The sequence below is a fragment of the Toxotes jaculatrix genome, chromosome 4, assembly GCF_017976425.1.
Source record: "Toxotes jaculatrix isolate fToxJac2 chromosome 4, fToxJac2.pri, whole genome shotgun sequence".
In the NCBI taxonomy this organism is placed as follows: domain Eukaryota; kingdom Metazoa; phylum Chordata; class Actinopteri; family Toxotidae; genus Toxotes; species Toxotes jaculatrix.
In genome coordinates, this window is record NC_054397.1 from 11,068,784 (window position 1) to 11,082,932 (window position 14,149).

The following is a 14,149-nucleotide window of genomic DNA, read 5'->3' on the forward strand; positions in this document are numbered from 1 at the left end:
CATATTGTTTTCTAATATCTTCTTAAATTACTTTGATCCCTTTTTTCTTAGCAATAGTACAAGACGACACCAGTGTGACTGATGTCGTCTGATCATCATGTGAATTTACTGTACATATTTATTTGAAGAGCTTAAACCAGAGTAGCTGTCAGTTTCCTAAACCAAGAGGAAGCAGGCAGAGTTGCATGCTTCACTGGGTGTTGCCTGTTACCAGCCCAAGCCACTAAGTCACATGATTTCACCAGGTATGTCCATGTGTGCATCTGTTTACTGATTTGCCAATACCAAAGGGTGGAGAGTGAAGAGACTGAAACTGTATAACAATGGTAATATGAAATGTTTTCTGACTAAAACTAATATTTAGTTTTGAATTTTTGACAAAGCCAGCATGCTAGTATATTATCTCTGATATGAGATATTAAACTAATACTACATTTCACATGGTCCAGGTGTGGTTTGGGATCTGATCAGTAGTCACACCTTAAAATATGCAGGTGGGAGATTTCCAAATAATTGCAATTTCTCAACAACACTGTGTTTATGTAAATGACATGACATCCGTGCCTGTACCTGTATATAAGAAAAGCTCAGCATTCAGAGCTACATTATAACGACCACTTCGACCATCTACAAGACAGTCTGCCAAAGTTGTGAAGACTTGAGTGTAAATATATTAATTTTAATTTATCTGATCATATCTACTTGCAGCATTCTGTATTTTCTGCGTGATCACAGTGCAGCAGTGATTTTATTGACAATCTGTTATTGTATTTATATTTTTTCAGTAGGTGTGAACACGGAAACCATGCTGAAGGTAGTATTTGTGCTGGGATGCCTCCTGAGCCTCACTCTGGCCAATCCTGTAAGTGAAACATTCTCATATGCAGCATTAATTGCACATTTTATGTTTTAGTATTTTCAATATCATTGTAATAGAATAATGCAGACATATCAAACTTGTCACTCCTGGACTTTCTGCAGATGGACATGGCACACAGACGACTTGCCCGCTCAAGCTCTGACTCTAACTCTGGCTCATTCTCCAATGAGGTGAGTATCTCCTCTGTCCTCTGCAGTTAAACATATCTGACTGTCTGTTACTGTAAAAATTCCTTGGAAAAACATCTGCTGTAGAACTGACGATGAATGTTTCTGATTTTCTTGAAGCGTTCCTCAGGACAGCCAAACCTGGATCAGCAGCTTTTCCAGTTACTTCTCGCCATCTTCCGGGCAACTTCAACAACTGCAGCTACCACAACTACAGCTGCAACTACCACAACTACAACTGCAACTACCACTACTGCAGCCACAACTGTTGCTCCTGCTACAACAAAATAAAACCTGAAATTCAACCAGAAGTTGTTAAGTGAATGAAAACCAGTATTGAATGATGTGGATTTTTCACATCGGGGCTGTTGGGGTGTCAGTTTGTCATGTTTTATAGAGAAGTCACAACTGTTTAAAATTTTTTAAAATTAAAATTGCATTCATCATTCTGGTTCAAGTAAAAATAAGGATTGAAATCTCTTTATTCTCTGTGCTGTCTGCTGAATAAACTTCATAAATGGAACAGATATGAACAAAATGTGTTTTTTTCCCCCCCAAAATCAACCACATTATAGTTTGTTATAGATAATTTATTGACTGTTTGCATAGGGATTTTAAAGGCTGGACAAGGGTACTTTAAATGTGTCACACAGAAATGATCAGTTATAGGTTTCTAAGTGCATCATAACAACTCAGCATAAAATAGAGGATATGAATCATAACCAGCTTCAGCAATTTGTTTCCTCATACCTCTGAGCCTGCATCTGTCTGGCTCTGTGGTCAGAGTGAGCTGCCACATGCATGGTTTCATCACATTTCACGCCAGTAATAGACATATCAAGCATCAAACATCCCACTTTGACAGCCAATTAGGTGACTGAGGGGTAAAAATATTCCTAGGAAGTGCACCTGGACAGATAAAAGACAATTGAGAAATTAGTCAGACAGTTAGAATTAGAATGTCAGACACAACATGTGGCTTACAATAAAATTTCATCTTAAATTTTTTTGATTCAACGTAAGACTGTTTTCTTCCTGAGGAGCATGTTCATTTTTTGAAATGATGCACACCATGTGCAATTAGCAGCTTCTTTTGCTCCACAAAGGACTCAAGTTTATCTCAGCTATGAAACTGCTGGTTTTGATGTTGGGCTTCAGTGTCGTCCTAATCCGTCCCTGTGTCTCAAACCAACAATAACAACAATCTTCACATCTGCCTATGAGTCACATGTTTCTTAATTACTGTGGTGGTGTTGTGGTATTTCTTTCAGTGCTGAATGTACGTGATTGAGGTATGTTAAAAGAGCCTTGGATGTGAAATAATTTGTTTTTAAAGTTCTTTGGGTAGAAGAAGCAAGTCAGATGCTCAGATGATAGTGATGCGGTCAGTTTATGGATGCAAGCTGTAACACACTGTCAAAATAACTGCATACATGACAAAATGTCTTTAGCTTTTGGGCTGATCACTTTGTTTTTCAGATGAACCAGAACTACATGAAGCCTCAGTTTCAGCCAAATCCTGTCCCCATTCCAGTGCCATTTCCAAGGCCTTTTGTCTTTTCCTTTTGTCATCCCACCTGTCCTTCCAGTATCCTTTGTTATACTGTCACTGGACACAGCAATACATACTGAATTGAGTTGAAAATGGCTGGATCTGAAAATAAAAGTTTCCCAGAAGTCATATGAATGCATCCTCACAAAGCCTTCCTCTCCCAACTGCTATAAGCCTCCCCATTCTCTTATTAAGTAGCACACATCTATTTTAGCAATAAAGACCATCATACATCATGTGAACATGTGTTGGGTAACCACTCACTATCCATAAATTACAATGAAAACATCTGTGGGAGGCAAAACTGACTAATCCATTTAAAAGATTGTCAATCAATACTTATGGACTGCAACATGGTTTATGTGCAGTCCATAAGTTAAATTTAATGGGAAGGTCTTGTTGATTATTGAAAAATGCCTAACCAGTGACATCTGTCTTGTGTACATTTTACTGTCGTGATCAGCCCCAAACGGAGCTGTTTTTCTGAATCCTTTGTTTTGCTTTTTGAACTCTTAATGGACATTTGGTGCTTCTAGTCTCTTGCTTAGTTTCTTTAGTTCTGCTAGTAGTTCCAGTTGTTTTCTTTAGTCAAGTTACTCTTCTTTTGGGTGTTTGAGTTTTGGTTGTGTAGTTTCTGTTTTACTTTGAAGTGGTAGCCCTTGTGTATCTTGTCTTAGTCTACTTCCTGTCTTTGTCTGGTTTCCCTCCTTTTGTGATTGTCTGCCCCGCCCTAATTGGTTTCACCTGTTACCCATTACCTTGTGCATGCAAGTCTCATTGTTTCCCTGTGTCCTTGTTAGTTTGTCTGTGTCTGCATCTGAGTCTGCATCTGTATTGCCTTTGTTCATTCCTGTGGCGTCCCTGTTTCCCTGCCCATGTTCTCCCCCGGTTTTGTCTGTTTACTGTATTCCAGTGTTTGCCTATGGATTTTCCTCTGCACCCAGCTTGCTTCAGTAAGGACATTTGTATTTTTGTTTAGTTTCGTTCCTGAGCCTTTTTCTCCACGTGTGGATGATTTTTAGTTGTTTCTGTTTGTGCTCTGGTCCTGGGCTCTGCCAATGATTTTGAGTTCAATTAAAAGACTTAGTAGTTAGGCTCATTTGCCTGTCCTGGGGTTTTTGTATTTGGGTCCTCTCTTCCCTTGAGTTTCTGGCTGCCCAACCTTTACATTTACAATAAAAGACTGAAACAAAATACACTTAATATTTGAAGTCAAAGGACCAACGAAGGACTTAAGGTGGCATTCTCTGTTTTACCTAAAATATATATATATTTGAAGCACAAATAAAGCTGCATAAATGAATCATGTCCTGTGAGCACGGCTTCACTGTTTCCCAACAGCAATTAGATTGTCTCTGAGTCTGGCACCAACAGTGGACAGTTAATTACTTCACACATTAGTCTCTAGTCTGATGACTTTGATCCCTTTGTCTTAGCAAGAGTATGTGACTGGTGGCAGTGAGTAATAATAATAATGAAAAAAAAAATTGTCTGATCATTATGTGAGTTTACTGTAGTCAGAGTAGCTGCCAGTTTCCTAAAACAAGAGGAAGCAGGCAGAAGTGCATGCATCACTGGGTGTTGCCTGTTCCCTGCCCAAGCCACTAAGTCAATTTTCCAATACCAAGTGGTGGAGAGTGAAGGGACTGAAACTACATAACAGTGGTAATATGAAATGTTTTCTGACTAAAACAAAAATGTAGGAAGAGAATAAGGGTACACCCTTATGCCAAAAAGATGATTTATGACCCTGATTTATTTAAACTCCTCAGAACAGCTATTCATTTAAACGTCTTATTTTAAAAATTATTTAACGAGGGTTTCTCTTGTTAAAAGTGACTCCAGAGGAGATGGAAGGGGTAAGAGAGAATCTGAATCATAAAAAACAGCTGTTGACAACAAAGAGTTGTAAGCAGGTCACTCACTATAAATAATTACAGATTTAGTAGAGCGCGCTGAGCGGTGTTTTGGGGGATCGGATACGTCTGTCGGAGTGTGCGGACGAGACAGCGGGGACGAGGATTTTGTGCCGACTGTCCGTCGGCCTAAAAACCGTCTGAGACTCCGCCGTGTTAAGCGTCAACATCAGTGGCGGTTTTTGGCACGGGCGAACCGGACAGCCGCCCGGGGCGGCATCACATGGGGGGCGGCACAACCACGTGAAAAGAAAATCATCTGTGCCGCTAAGCTGTTTTCTATTATCTATCATATTACTGTGTGGGAAATTGGCCAATTCGCGCCGTCCTCATCTCCCAGCATGCACCACCAGCATATGCATGTAGAAACGGCACCCTGACTGAAGGTGGTGGTTAGGTTGGAAGAGTGTGGGAGTCCTCCCTAGTGATGGTCCTCTAACACTCCGACACATGCGCGGTAGCTCATGAGGCAGTTGTATTGAACTCTTGTGCCGAGGTGTGGTTTGGTCACTGACGTTTGAAGCAGGTGAGTGCTTCAGACGTCATAGGCATCACCTGATTGGTTCGGTTTGTCATGTGAATCACGTGGTGGGATCGAGTGTGTTCAGAGATAGAATAGCTCTGTATAGTGGCGGTCATTTGAAGTTTTCTTTGCAGAGTATGTCGGTTTGTTGCGTTTGTTAGGTGTTTTGAGTGTTAGTAGTGTTGATAGTGTATTTTTGGAGAATCAGTGTATATAGAGCAATAGATAGCCTATATAATATATAAATTAGATATAGATAAAGAGTTACATAGATAGGTATATAGATATATAATCCTAAAAAAACATTAGATATAGATAAGACATATAGATTCATTACATATAAATACACACACACACACACACACACACACCCCAGCCTTATCTGTGCTGTCTGAATGGGTTTTTTCCAAGGCTGGGGAAATAGTTTGTAAAAGAAGAAACCGATTGAGTCCAAAAACTGTAGAAAAACTGTTGTTTCTTAATAAAAACTCAGTTACAAATAAACAGTTACACAAGCACAGTCACTACCCTGTTCTTCAAGCTCCAGTCATCGATGGAGTTTTTGGAAAGGACTGGCCTTCGTTCACGGTGCTGCTGTGTGTCCCACAATACAACATTGCACAGTGGCCTTCGTTCACGGTGCTGCTGTGTGTCCCACAATACAACATTGCACAGTGGCCTTCGTTCACGGTGCTGCTGTGTGTCCCACAATACAACATTGCACAGTGGCCTTCGTTCACGGTGCTGCTGTGTGTCCCACAATACAACATTGCACAGTGGCCTTCGTTCACGGTGCTGCTGTGTGTCCCACAATACAACATTGCACAGTGGCCTTCGTTCACGGTGCTGCTGTGTGTCCCACAATACAACATTGCACAGTGGCCTTCGTTCACGGTGCTGCTGTGTGTCCCACAATACAACATTGCACAGTGGCCTTCGTTCACGGTGCTGCTGTGTGTCCCACAATACAACATTGCACAGTGGCCTTCGTTCACGGTGCTGCTGTGTGTCCCACAATACAACATTGCACAGTGGCCTTCGTTCACGGTGCTGCTGTGTGTCCCACAATACAACATTGCACAGTGGCCTTCGTTCACGGTGCTGCTGTGTGTCCCACAATACAACATTGCACAGTGGCCTTCGTTCACGGTGCTGCTGTGTGTCCCACAATACAACATTGCACAGTGGCCTTCGTTCACGGTGCTGCTGTGTGTCCCACAATACAACATTGCACAGTGGCCTTCGTTCACGGTGCTGCTGTGTGTCCCACAATACAACATTGCACAGTGGCCTTCGTTCACGGTGCTGCTGTGTGTCCCACAATACAACATTGCACAGTGGCCTTCGTTCACGGTGCTGCTGTGTGTCCCACAATACAACATTGCACAGTGGCCTTCGTTCACGGTGCTGCTGTGTGTCCCACAATACAACATTGCACAGTGGCCTTCGTTCACGGTGCTGCTGTGTGTCCCACAATACAACATTGCACAGTGGCCTTCGTTCACGGTGCTGCTGTGTGTCCCACAATACAACATTGCACAGTGGCCTTCGTTCACGGTGCTGCTGTGTGTCCCACAATACAACATTGCACAGTGGCCTTCGTTCACGGTGCTGCTGTGTGTCCCACAATACAACATTGCACAGTGGCCTTCGTTCACGGTGCTGCTGTGTGTCCCACAATACAACATTGCACAGTGGCCTTCGTTCACGGTGCTGCTGTGTGTCCCACAATACAACATTGCACAGTGGCCTTCGTTCACGGTGCTGCTGTGTGTCCCACAATACAACATTGCACAGTGGCCTTCGTTCACGGTGCTGCTGTGTGTCCCACAATACAACATTGCACAGTGGCCTTCGTTCACGGTGCTGCTGTGTGTCCCACAATACAACATTGCACAGTGGCCTTCGTTCACGGTGCTGCTGTGTGTCCCACAATACAACATTGCACAGTGGCCTTCGTTCACGGTGCTGCTGTGTGTCCCACAATACAACATTGCACAGTGGCCTTCGTTCACGGTGCTGCTGTGTGTCCCACAATACAACATTGCACAGTGGCCTTCGTTCACGGTGCTGCTGTGTGTCCCACAATACAACATTGCACAGTGGCCTTCGTTCACGGTGCTGCTGTGTGTCCCACAATACAACATTGCACAGTGGCCTTCGTTCACGGTGCTGCTGTGTGTCCCACAATACAACATTGCACAGTGGCCTTCGTTCACGGTGCTGCTGTGTGTCCCACAATACAACATTGCACAGTGGCCTTCGTTCACGGTGCTGCTGTGTGTCCCACAATACAACATTGCACAGTGGCCTTCGTTCACGGTGCTGCTGTGTGTCCCACAATACAACATTGCACAGTGGCCTTCGTTCACGGTGCTGCTGTGTGTCCCACAATACAACATTGCACAGTGGCCTTCGTTCACGGTGCTGCTGTGTGTCCCACAATACAACATTGCACAGTGGCCTTCGTTCACGGTGCTGCTGTGTGTCCCACAATACAACATTGCACAGTGGCCTTCGTTCACGGTGCTGCTGTGTGTCCCACAATACAACATTGCACAGTGGCCTTCGTTCACGGTGCTGCTGTGTGTCCCACAATACAACATTGCACAGTGGCCGAGTCATTTTTATGTTCATAGCTCTTTGTCACCTGTCTTGTCGATAAGCAATAGACTTGATGGAGAGGGAACCTGATCTCATCTTTGTCAAGGAGGAGTCATATGATGATCATCCCATTGGCCAGCAGATTCATTTCATAGATAACAAGAAAAGTAAGTTTGCTTTTAAAAAAAAACCCCAAAACAAATCATTGAAATCCTGATAGTTTCTGTGATTTAACTGCATTTATTCTCATTTAACTGTTGGAATTTCTGAGGAGGACAGCATGCTTCATAGATCTGTTGATGAGTTGCAGCTTCACTCAGGGGACTTAAATAACTTCCCCATGGTGGCTGACACTGAAACAGAACAATGCACATAGCCAACAATTATGGACAGGTTAATAGGTGATGCAACAATGAGTACTCTGGTTGACAACACATATCCTCCGGGCACTCTCGTGCTCCTCTCTCGGGCTGTGCGACGCCCCCCGAGCAGGCCCGAGAGCCTGTGCACTCACATTTCAGTCAGGGTGCCGTCTATACATGCATATGCTGCTGGGGCATGCTGGGAGATGGGGATGGTTCCCACACTCTCCATAAAGCCAGTCACCACCCTGAGTCAGGGTGCTGTCTATACATGCATATGTTGTGGAGGCATGCTGGGAAATGGGGATGGCTCCCACACTCTCCATAAAGCCAGTCACCACCCTGAGTAATAAATCAGGGGTCATAAATCACCTTTTTGGCATAAGGGTGTACCCTTATTCTCTCTGTAGGAGTTTAGAGAAATCCAGCATGCTAGTATATTATTTCTGATATGAGATGTTAAACTAATATTACATATCACATGGCCCAATTGTGGTTTGGGCTGTGATCAGTAGTCACACCTTAAAATATGCAGGTGGGAGATTTCCTAATAATTTCAATTTCTCAACAACACTGTGTTTATGTAAATGACATGACATCCACTCCTGTACCTGTATATAAGAAAAGCTCAACATTCAGAGGTGCACAATAAAGAGCACTTCAACTATCTGTGAGTCAGTCTGCCAAAGTTGTGAAGACCTGACTGTAAACACATGATTTTTAATTCTATTATATCTACTTGTAGCATTCTGTATTTTCTGTGTTATCCTGGTGCAACAGTGATTTTATTGGTAACCTGGACAATATGTCTTTATTGTATTTATATTTTTTCAGTAGGTGTGATCACTGAAACCATGCTGAAGGTAGTATTTGTGCTGGGATGCCTCCTGAGCCTCACTCTGGCCAATCCTGTAAGTGAAACATTCTCATATTCAATATCAATTATTCCTGTATTTTAAAATTATTACTACTACCATAATAGTATAATGCAGACATATCAAACTTGTCACTCCTGGACTTTCTGCAGATGGACATGGCACACAGACGACTTGCCCGCTCAAACTCTAACTCTAACTCTGGCTCATTCTCCAATGAGGTGAGTATCTCCTCTGTCCTCTGCAGTTAAACATATCTGACTGTCTGTTATTGTAAAAATTCCTTGGAAAAACATCTGCTGTGTAACTGACGATGAATGTTTCTGATTTTCTTGAAGCGTTTCTCAGGACAGCCAAATCTGGATCAGCAGCTTTTGCAGTTACTTCTCACCATCTTCCAGGCAACTTCAACAACTGCAGCTACAACAACTACAGCTGCAACTACCACAACTACTGCTGCAACTACCACTGCAGCAGCCACAACTGCTGCTCCTGCTACAACAAAATAAAACCTGAAATTTAAGTGTATGAAAACTAGTATTGAATGATGTGGATTTTTCACATTGGGGCATTCAAGTAAATATGGATCAAAATCTCTTTATCTTCTGTAGTATCTGCTGAATAAACATCATGGAATAAATGGAAAAGATGTGGACTAAATATGTTTTATTTTATTAAAATCAAGAGAAACATTAATGAAACTGTCAGAATACAAATACTTAACAAATGGTTTACAACACAATAGCACATGGTTGCAAGCAGGTAGAAGCCCATTTTATTACTCTTTATTAATGCACAACATTTGTTTGCACATGTTTTTTATATGAAGACATATTTTAAATTATTACAAATGTGTGTTTTGTTCATTTATGATCTTTTTATATCCCAAGTCAGGGATGACTAAAATTGTTAATGAATACATTAGTGAACAACTACGTCATAGTGTATAATGTAGAATACATTTTATTATAAAACACACAAAAAATATATACATACATACATTATATATTTAATGGTGTTGGCATTATCTCTCTCACCTAAAATATATTGTAAATGTGCAGGACGTTTTTTTTTTTTTTTTTTTACCAAGAAGTGCAAACAACATAAAGCTGTGTACATGAATCATGTCCAGTGAGCACCACTTCACTGTTTCCCAACAGCAAAGAGATTAGCTCTAAGTCTGGCACCAAGAGTGGACAACAAGTTTTTAAGATTATCCCTTCCTGTACATCATTTCATCACATTTCACACCTTTAGGACAAACAGAAAATCAAAACACCTTTGACACCTGATTGGACGACTGGACGTAGAACTTTTCTTTAAAAAGTGCACATGGAGATGCAGGTATCTCAGACCAAATTCACCACTGGACTCTGAATTTGGCCACTGTGTCAACATCATTCTTGACTTTGAGGGTAAGATTGTTATCTCAGGTGACTCATATATTTTAATTAGCTGTAGCTCTTCCAAATTAATTATTATCATTATTCTTATTTTTCTGTATCTTTTCTGTTTCTGCTTCAGGAAGGATTCTTGAACTTTTCAGCTATGAAACTGCTGCTCCTTGTTCTGTGCTTCACAGCTTTATGTTACACCTTTCCTGTAAGTACTCATCTTATCCATGACCTGCCACAATGTATAAAGCTGCATGTTTTCATTTTATTTTGGATAGAAACTGAATAATGCAAATTTGTGGTATTAAATTCTTCACTCTTAAAGGTCTCTGAGGAGAATGATCGAGTCAAACGCTCTGGGAGTTATGAGGTCAGTGCCTGTTTAAGATTATTTTAAAATGACAGTTTTTTATATGATACAATGAAATAATTATTTTCTATTCTGTGGTTTCCAGATGAACCAATTAATGCTTCAGCTTCCATCCATCTACTCCGGCATTGTACCCAACCAGACCTTGACAGCACTGGTGCAACTTTTGTTGGCAAGGCTTGTCAGTGGAGTTATTCCTACGACAGGATAAAGAGGCAACAAACTGCAAATGGAGAAAAGCTGAATTCAAAATGTGCTTATTTACAGAGTTTGTTTCTCAGTATTTTTTTCTGAAATAACTTTTTGAAACTGAATAACAGATCATTAAACATGCAAAGAGAAATTACAAAGATTGAGTGTTCTTTTTTTATGGGTTATGTACCTTTTCACTACTTTATTAGACCGGCATGCAGAAATTTCTCTCTTTCTCTCTGTCTGTGCTCATAAGTTATTTATTATCAAGACTTTCCTCCTATAAGAAACAAGCCCATAGGTTGTCAGTGCAAGCAGCTTTTTGCTAACCTAAACAGAACCAAGCAGTTTTTGTGCCTAAACCGTGTTTTTAAATGTTGTTAGCATGTCTCTGAAGGCCGAGCTCGCCTGTCATTGGTACATTCCTGTGGGTTGTATCTGAGGGTGGGGACAACTGACTGGTTGTTTAAGCTGGAGGATTTACTGTTATGTTCAGTGTTTTCCAATTTGTATCTGAAAGCCCCATGTCCCATTTTCACACTGCAACACTAAAGTTTTTAGAGTAAGCAGAATATATTGTGGTTTCCATTCACTACAGTGTAGTCAGTCACATGATAAACAGAGTGAATAAGACTATGAGTGCAGCTTGCACATGTGCATATGATTACTCAACTAAGCTTCTGACAAGTCAGCTCACAGTGTCTAGACAGGTTTAAAAAATATGAAGGATGTGCCTGCAGCATCGCAGACCACAACACATCCCAAATATAACATAAAGTACAGCAAATCCCAATTTTGTTAGATGCCAGGGGAGTCTTTAAGAAACTCTAGACAGGGCCCCAAGCAGGGTTGTTTGGTACAGCATGATTTATGAGCATGACCAGAAAAAGGAATGGAAATAGCAACAGAAATAGAAGGCATATAGAATTTGAAATTAAAGCTTAAAGATAAAATCCCTGATTTTCTTAACCTTAACATCCTAAATTTTGATACAGCTCCACCCTATTCCAAGATGTGCAATATTGAGCAGGCAGAAATAAAAATCCTCCCTCTGACTCCAGAGCTGAATGCTACAAAGAGCTGTGAGAGAGCATACGAGTGTGTCCCTGTCAGATAAGGGCAGGTAATAGTGCTAACTCTTAAAGAAAATCAGTTGATTGTTGGCTGTTTGTCGTCACAATTTCTGGATTTCCAAGTCAAAAATGTGTCAAATCACCATCTTTTGTCTCAGTACATTTCAGAATAAATACACTGAATAATTCACGGATGTGGACGTGGTCATAAATATAGCATGTACTAACATAAATCTAATTAAATATCATGTAGAGACAAGTTGAGAAACTCAATTAATAGTGCTGATATGGGACTTTCAGACAATATGGACTTTATGTGATTCACTGAAATACAGCACAAAACCTAAACTTTTTTAGTACAGTTTAATTAATAAAGTAAAACAAACAAATAAAAGGCTGTAATGTTTTACAAACTTCAAATATTCTAAAGTTATATTTTGAGTGATTATCATTACTGCAATTATTTGCAAATATTTAAGGTGCCTGTGACATTTTTCTTGTGGTTTTTGTTCCTAGCAGCTTTATTCATAAGTTCGATAAATTAGATATATCTGAGTATGTGTTGAGCTAAAGGATGTGATGCAAATGGGTGAAGAACAGTTTAAGATGTGCCAAAAAAGAACTACAATGAATGCACAGAAAGTCGACATTACATGCCTGTAATGTATTGTTTCTAATATTAGCCCCTAAATAACTCATGCCTATCATACACTATTTCCCATAAAGTTGGAATAATTTTGATTTCAGACACATTCCTCTTTTTATTCCTATTTATACACATCGGTAATCACATGGGAAGAGATTGATCAAAAAAGAGAAGATATACATTTTATCTGTAGATTTAAGAATAAATCACACTGTCACAATCATCTCATGAGAAGAGGTAAAATATATTTTATTCCATCTTTATGGGCAACAGTGTACCTTCCAGGTGCCTCTCTAATTATTACCTTACCCACCTATTTCCTCACCTTGTAATGTGGAGGTGGGAAGTTTCCAAATCACGGCAATTTCCCAACAGTGTTGTTTGCTAATGAGATTAAGTCCACTCCTGTAACTGTACATAAAAAGAGCTCAACCGTCCAGAGTAACATTGTCACAATCTCCTCGACTATCTGTGAGACAGTCTGCTGAAGTTGTGAAGACTTGACGGTAGTTATGATATTATTTTACTGTTTTCTGTGTTTTCTGTGTGGTGATTTTGTTCATAATTTTTACCCAAGTGTTCATCTGAGTTCATGTTTTTTGTTTTTTTCTATTCAACAGGTTTGATCGCTGAAACCATGCTGAAGGAAGTGTTTGTGCTTGGATGCCTCCTGAGCCTTGCTCTGGCCAGTCCTGTAAGTGTGACAAAGACAGTATCAGCGTTCTTGTACTGTAAAATCCAAAGAACGCACTTACAAGTCTGGGGATTCTTTTTCTTTGTTTTTTCTTTTACAGGTTGACGTGGCACCCAAACGACTTGCACGGTCAAACTCTGGCTCTTCCTCCCATGAGGTCAGTGCCTTTCCTCCATTCTCTAGACGTCAGCATTCAACTCACCTGTCTCTTAAAATTACTAGAAATCCACTGTATATGTGACCATAAGTGTTTCTCATTTTCTCCCAGGGCCGTCGTCCTTTCCTCCCGTACAGTCCCCCAAATCAACAATGGTTCCAGCTTCTTCTGACCCTCCTGCAGCTACAACAAGCTCTTACTACAACACCCACTACAACTACTACAACACCCACTACAACTACTACTACAGCTACAACTACCACCACCACAACTCCAGCTACTACAAAATAAAACCTGAAATCTAAACACAGATCAGCAAGTGAATGAAAACCAGTGTTAACTGACATGGGTTTTTATTTTTACATCAGTACTGTTTTGTGTCAGTTTGTTGTATTTCCACTGTCATCATTCACGTTCAAGGAAACATGTGGATCATAATTACTTTACTGTCTGCAAAATCTGCTGAATAAACTTAATGAAAGTCTATTTTGTGGACTGAATATGTTTTTTTCCTAAAAATGCATTTTCAGAAACATTAAAGATGAACTTGCCATTTCCAAAATCAGAACTGAGTGTATCACATAGAAATGAGCCAGACAGATGTAGATAGTAAAGTAAAACTTTATTTATGTAGCACTTTTCTAAACTTGGGTGCTTCAGAGACACAAAAAATGACAAAGCAGTTGTATAAATAGAGTCAAGGCATGGAAGCATCAGTAAAATGCATTTGAAAATGAACAGATT

General features: G+C 40.5%; 2 protein-coding genes across 3 annotated transcripts; both read left to right on the forward strand.

The window, feature by feature from the left end:
• The first annotated feature begins 580 nt into the window (after window positions 1–580).
• On the forward strand, window positions 581–1,570 carry LOC121180967 (protein tincar-like). 2 transcript variants are annotated; one of them, XM_041036683.1, is made up of 4 exons: window positions 581–664; window positions 786–862; window positions 982–1,050; window positions 1,168–1,570. In XM_041036683.1, exons 2-4 carry the CDS (start codon window positions 806–808, stop codon window positions 1,336–1,338), a joined length of 297 nt encoding a protein of 98 aa, XP_040892617.1. In that variant the 5' UTR covers window positions 581–664; window positions 786–805; the 3' UTR covers window positions 1,339–1,570. The 2 variants fall into 2 exon arrangements, with proteins under 2 accessions (XP_040892617.1, XP_040892618.1); XM_041036684.1 differs by having other exon boundaries at window positions 610–664; window positions 789–862.
• Window positions 1,571–12,973: 11,403 nt separating this feature from the next.
• On the forward strand, window positions 12,974–13,891 carry LOC121180965 (general transcription factor IIH subunit 1-like). Its single transcript, XM_041036681.1, has 4 exons — window positions 12,974–13,060; window positions 13,175–13,248; window positions 13,349–13,405; window positions 13,517–13,891. The coding sequence occupies exons 2-4, from the start codon at window positions 13,192–13,194 to the stop codon at window positions 13,694–13,696; spliced, it is 294 nt and encodes a 97-aa protein (XP_040892615.1). The 5' UTR covers window positions 12,974–13,060; window positions 13,175–13,191; the 3' UTR covers window positions 13,697–13,891.
• Window positions 13,892–14,149: the final 258 nt, after the last annotated feature.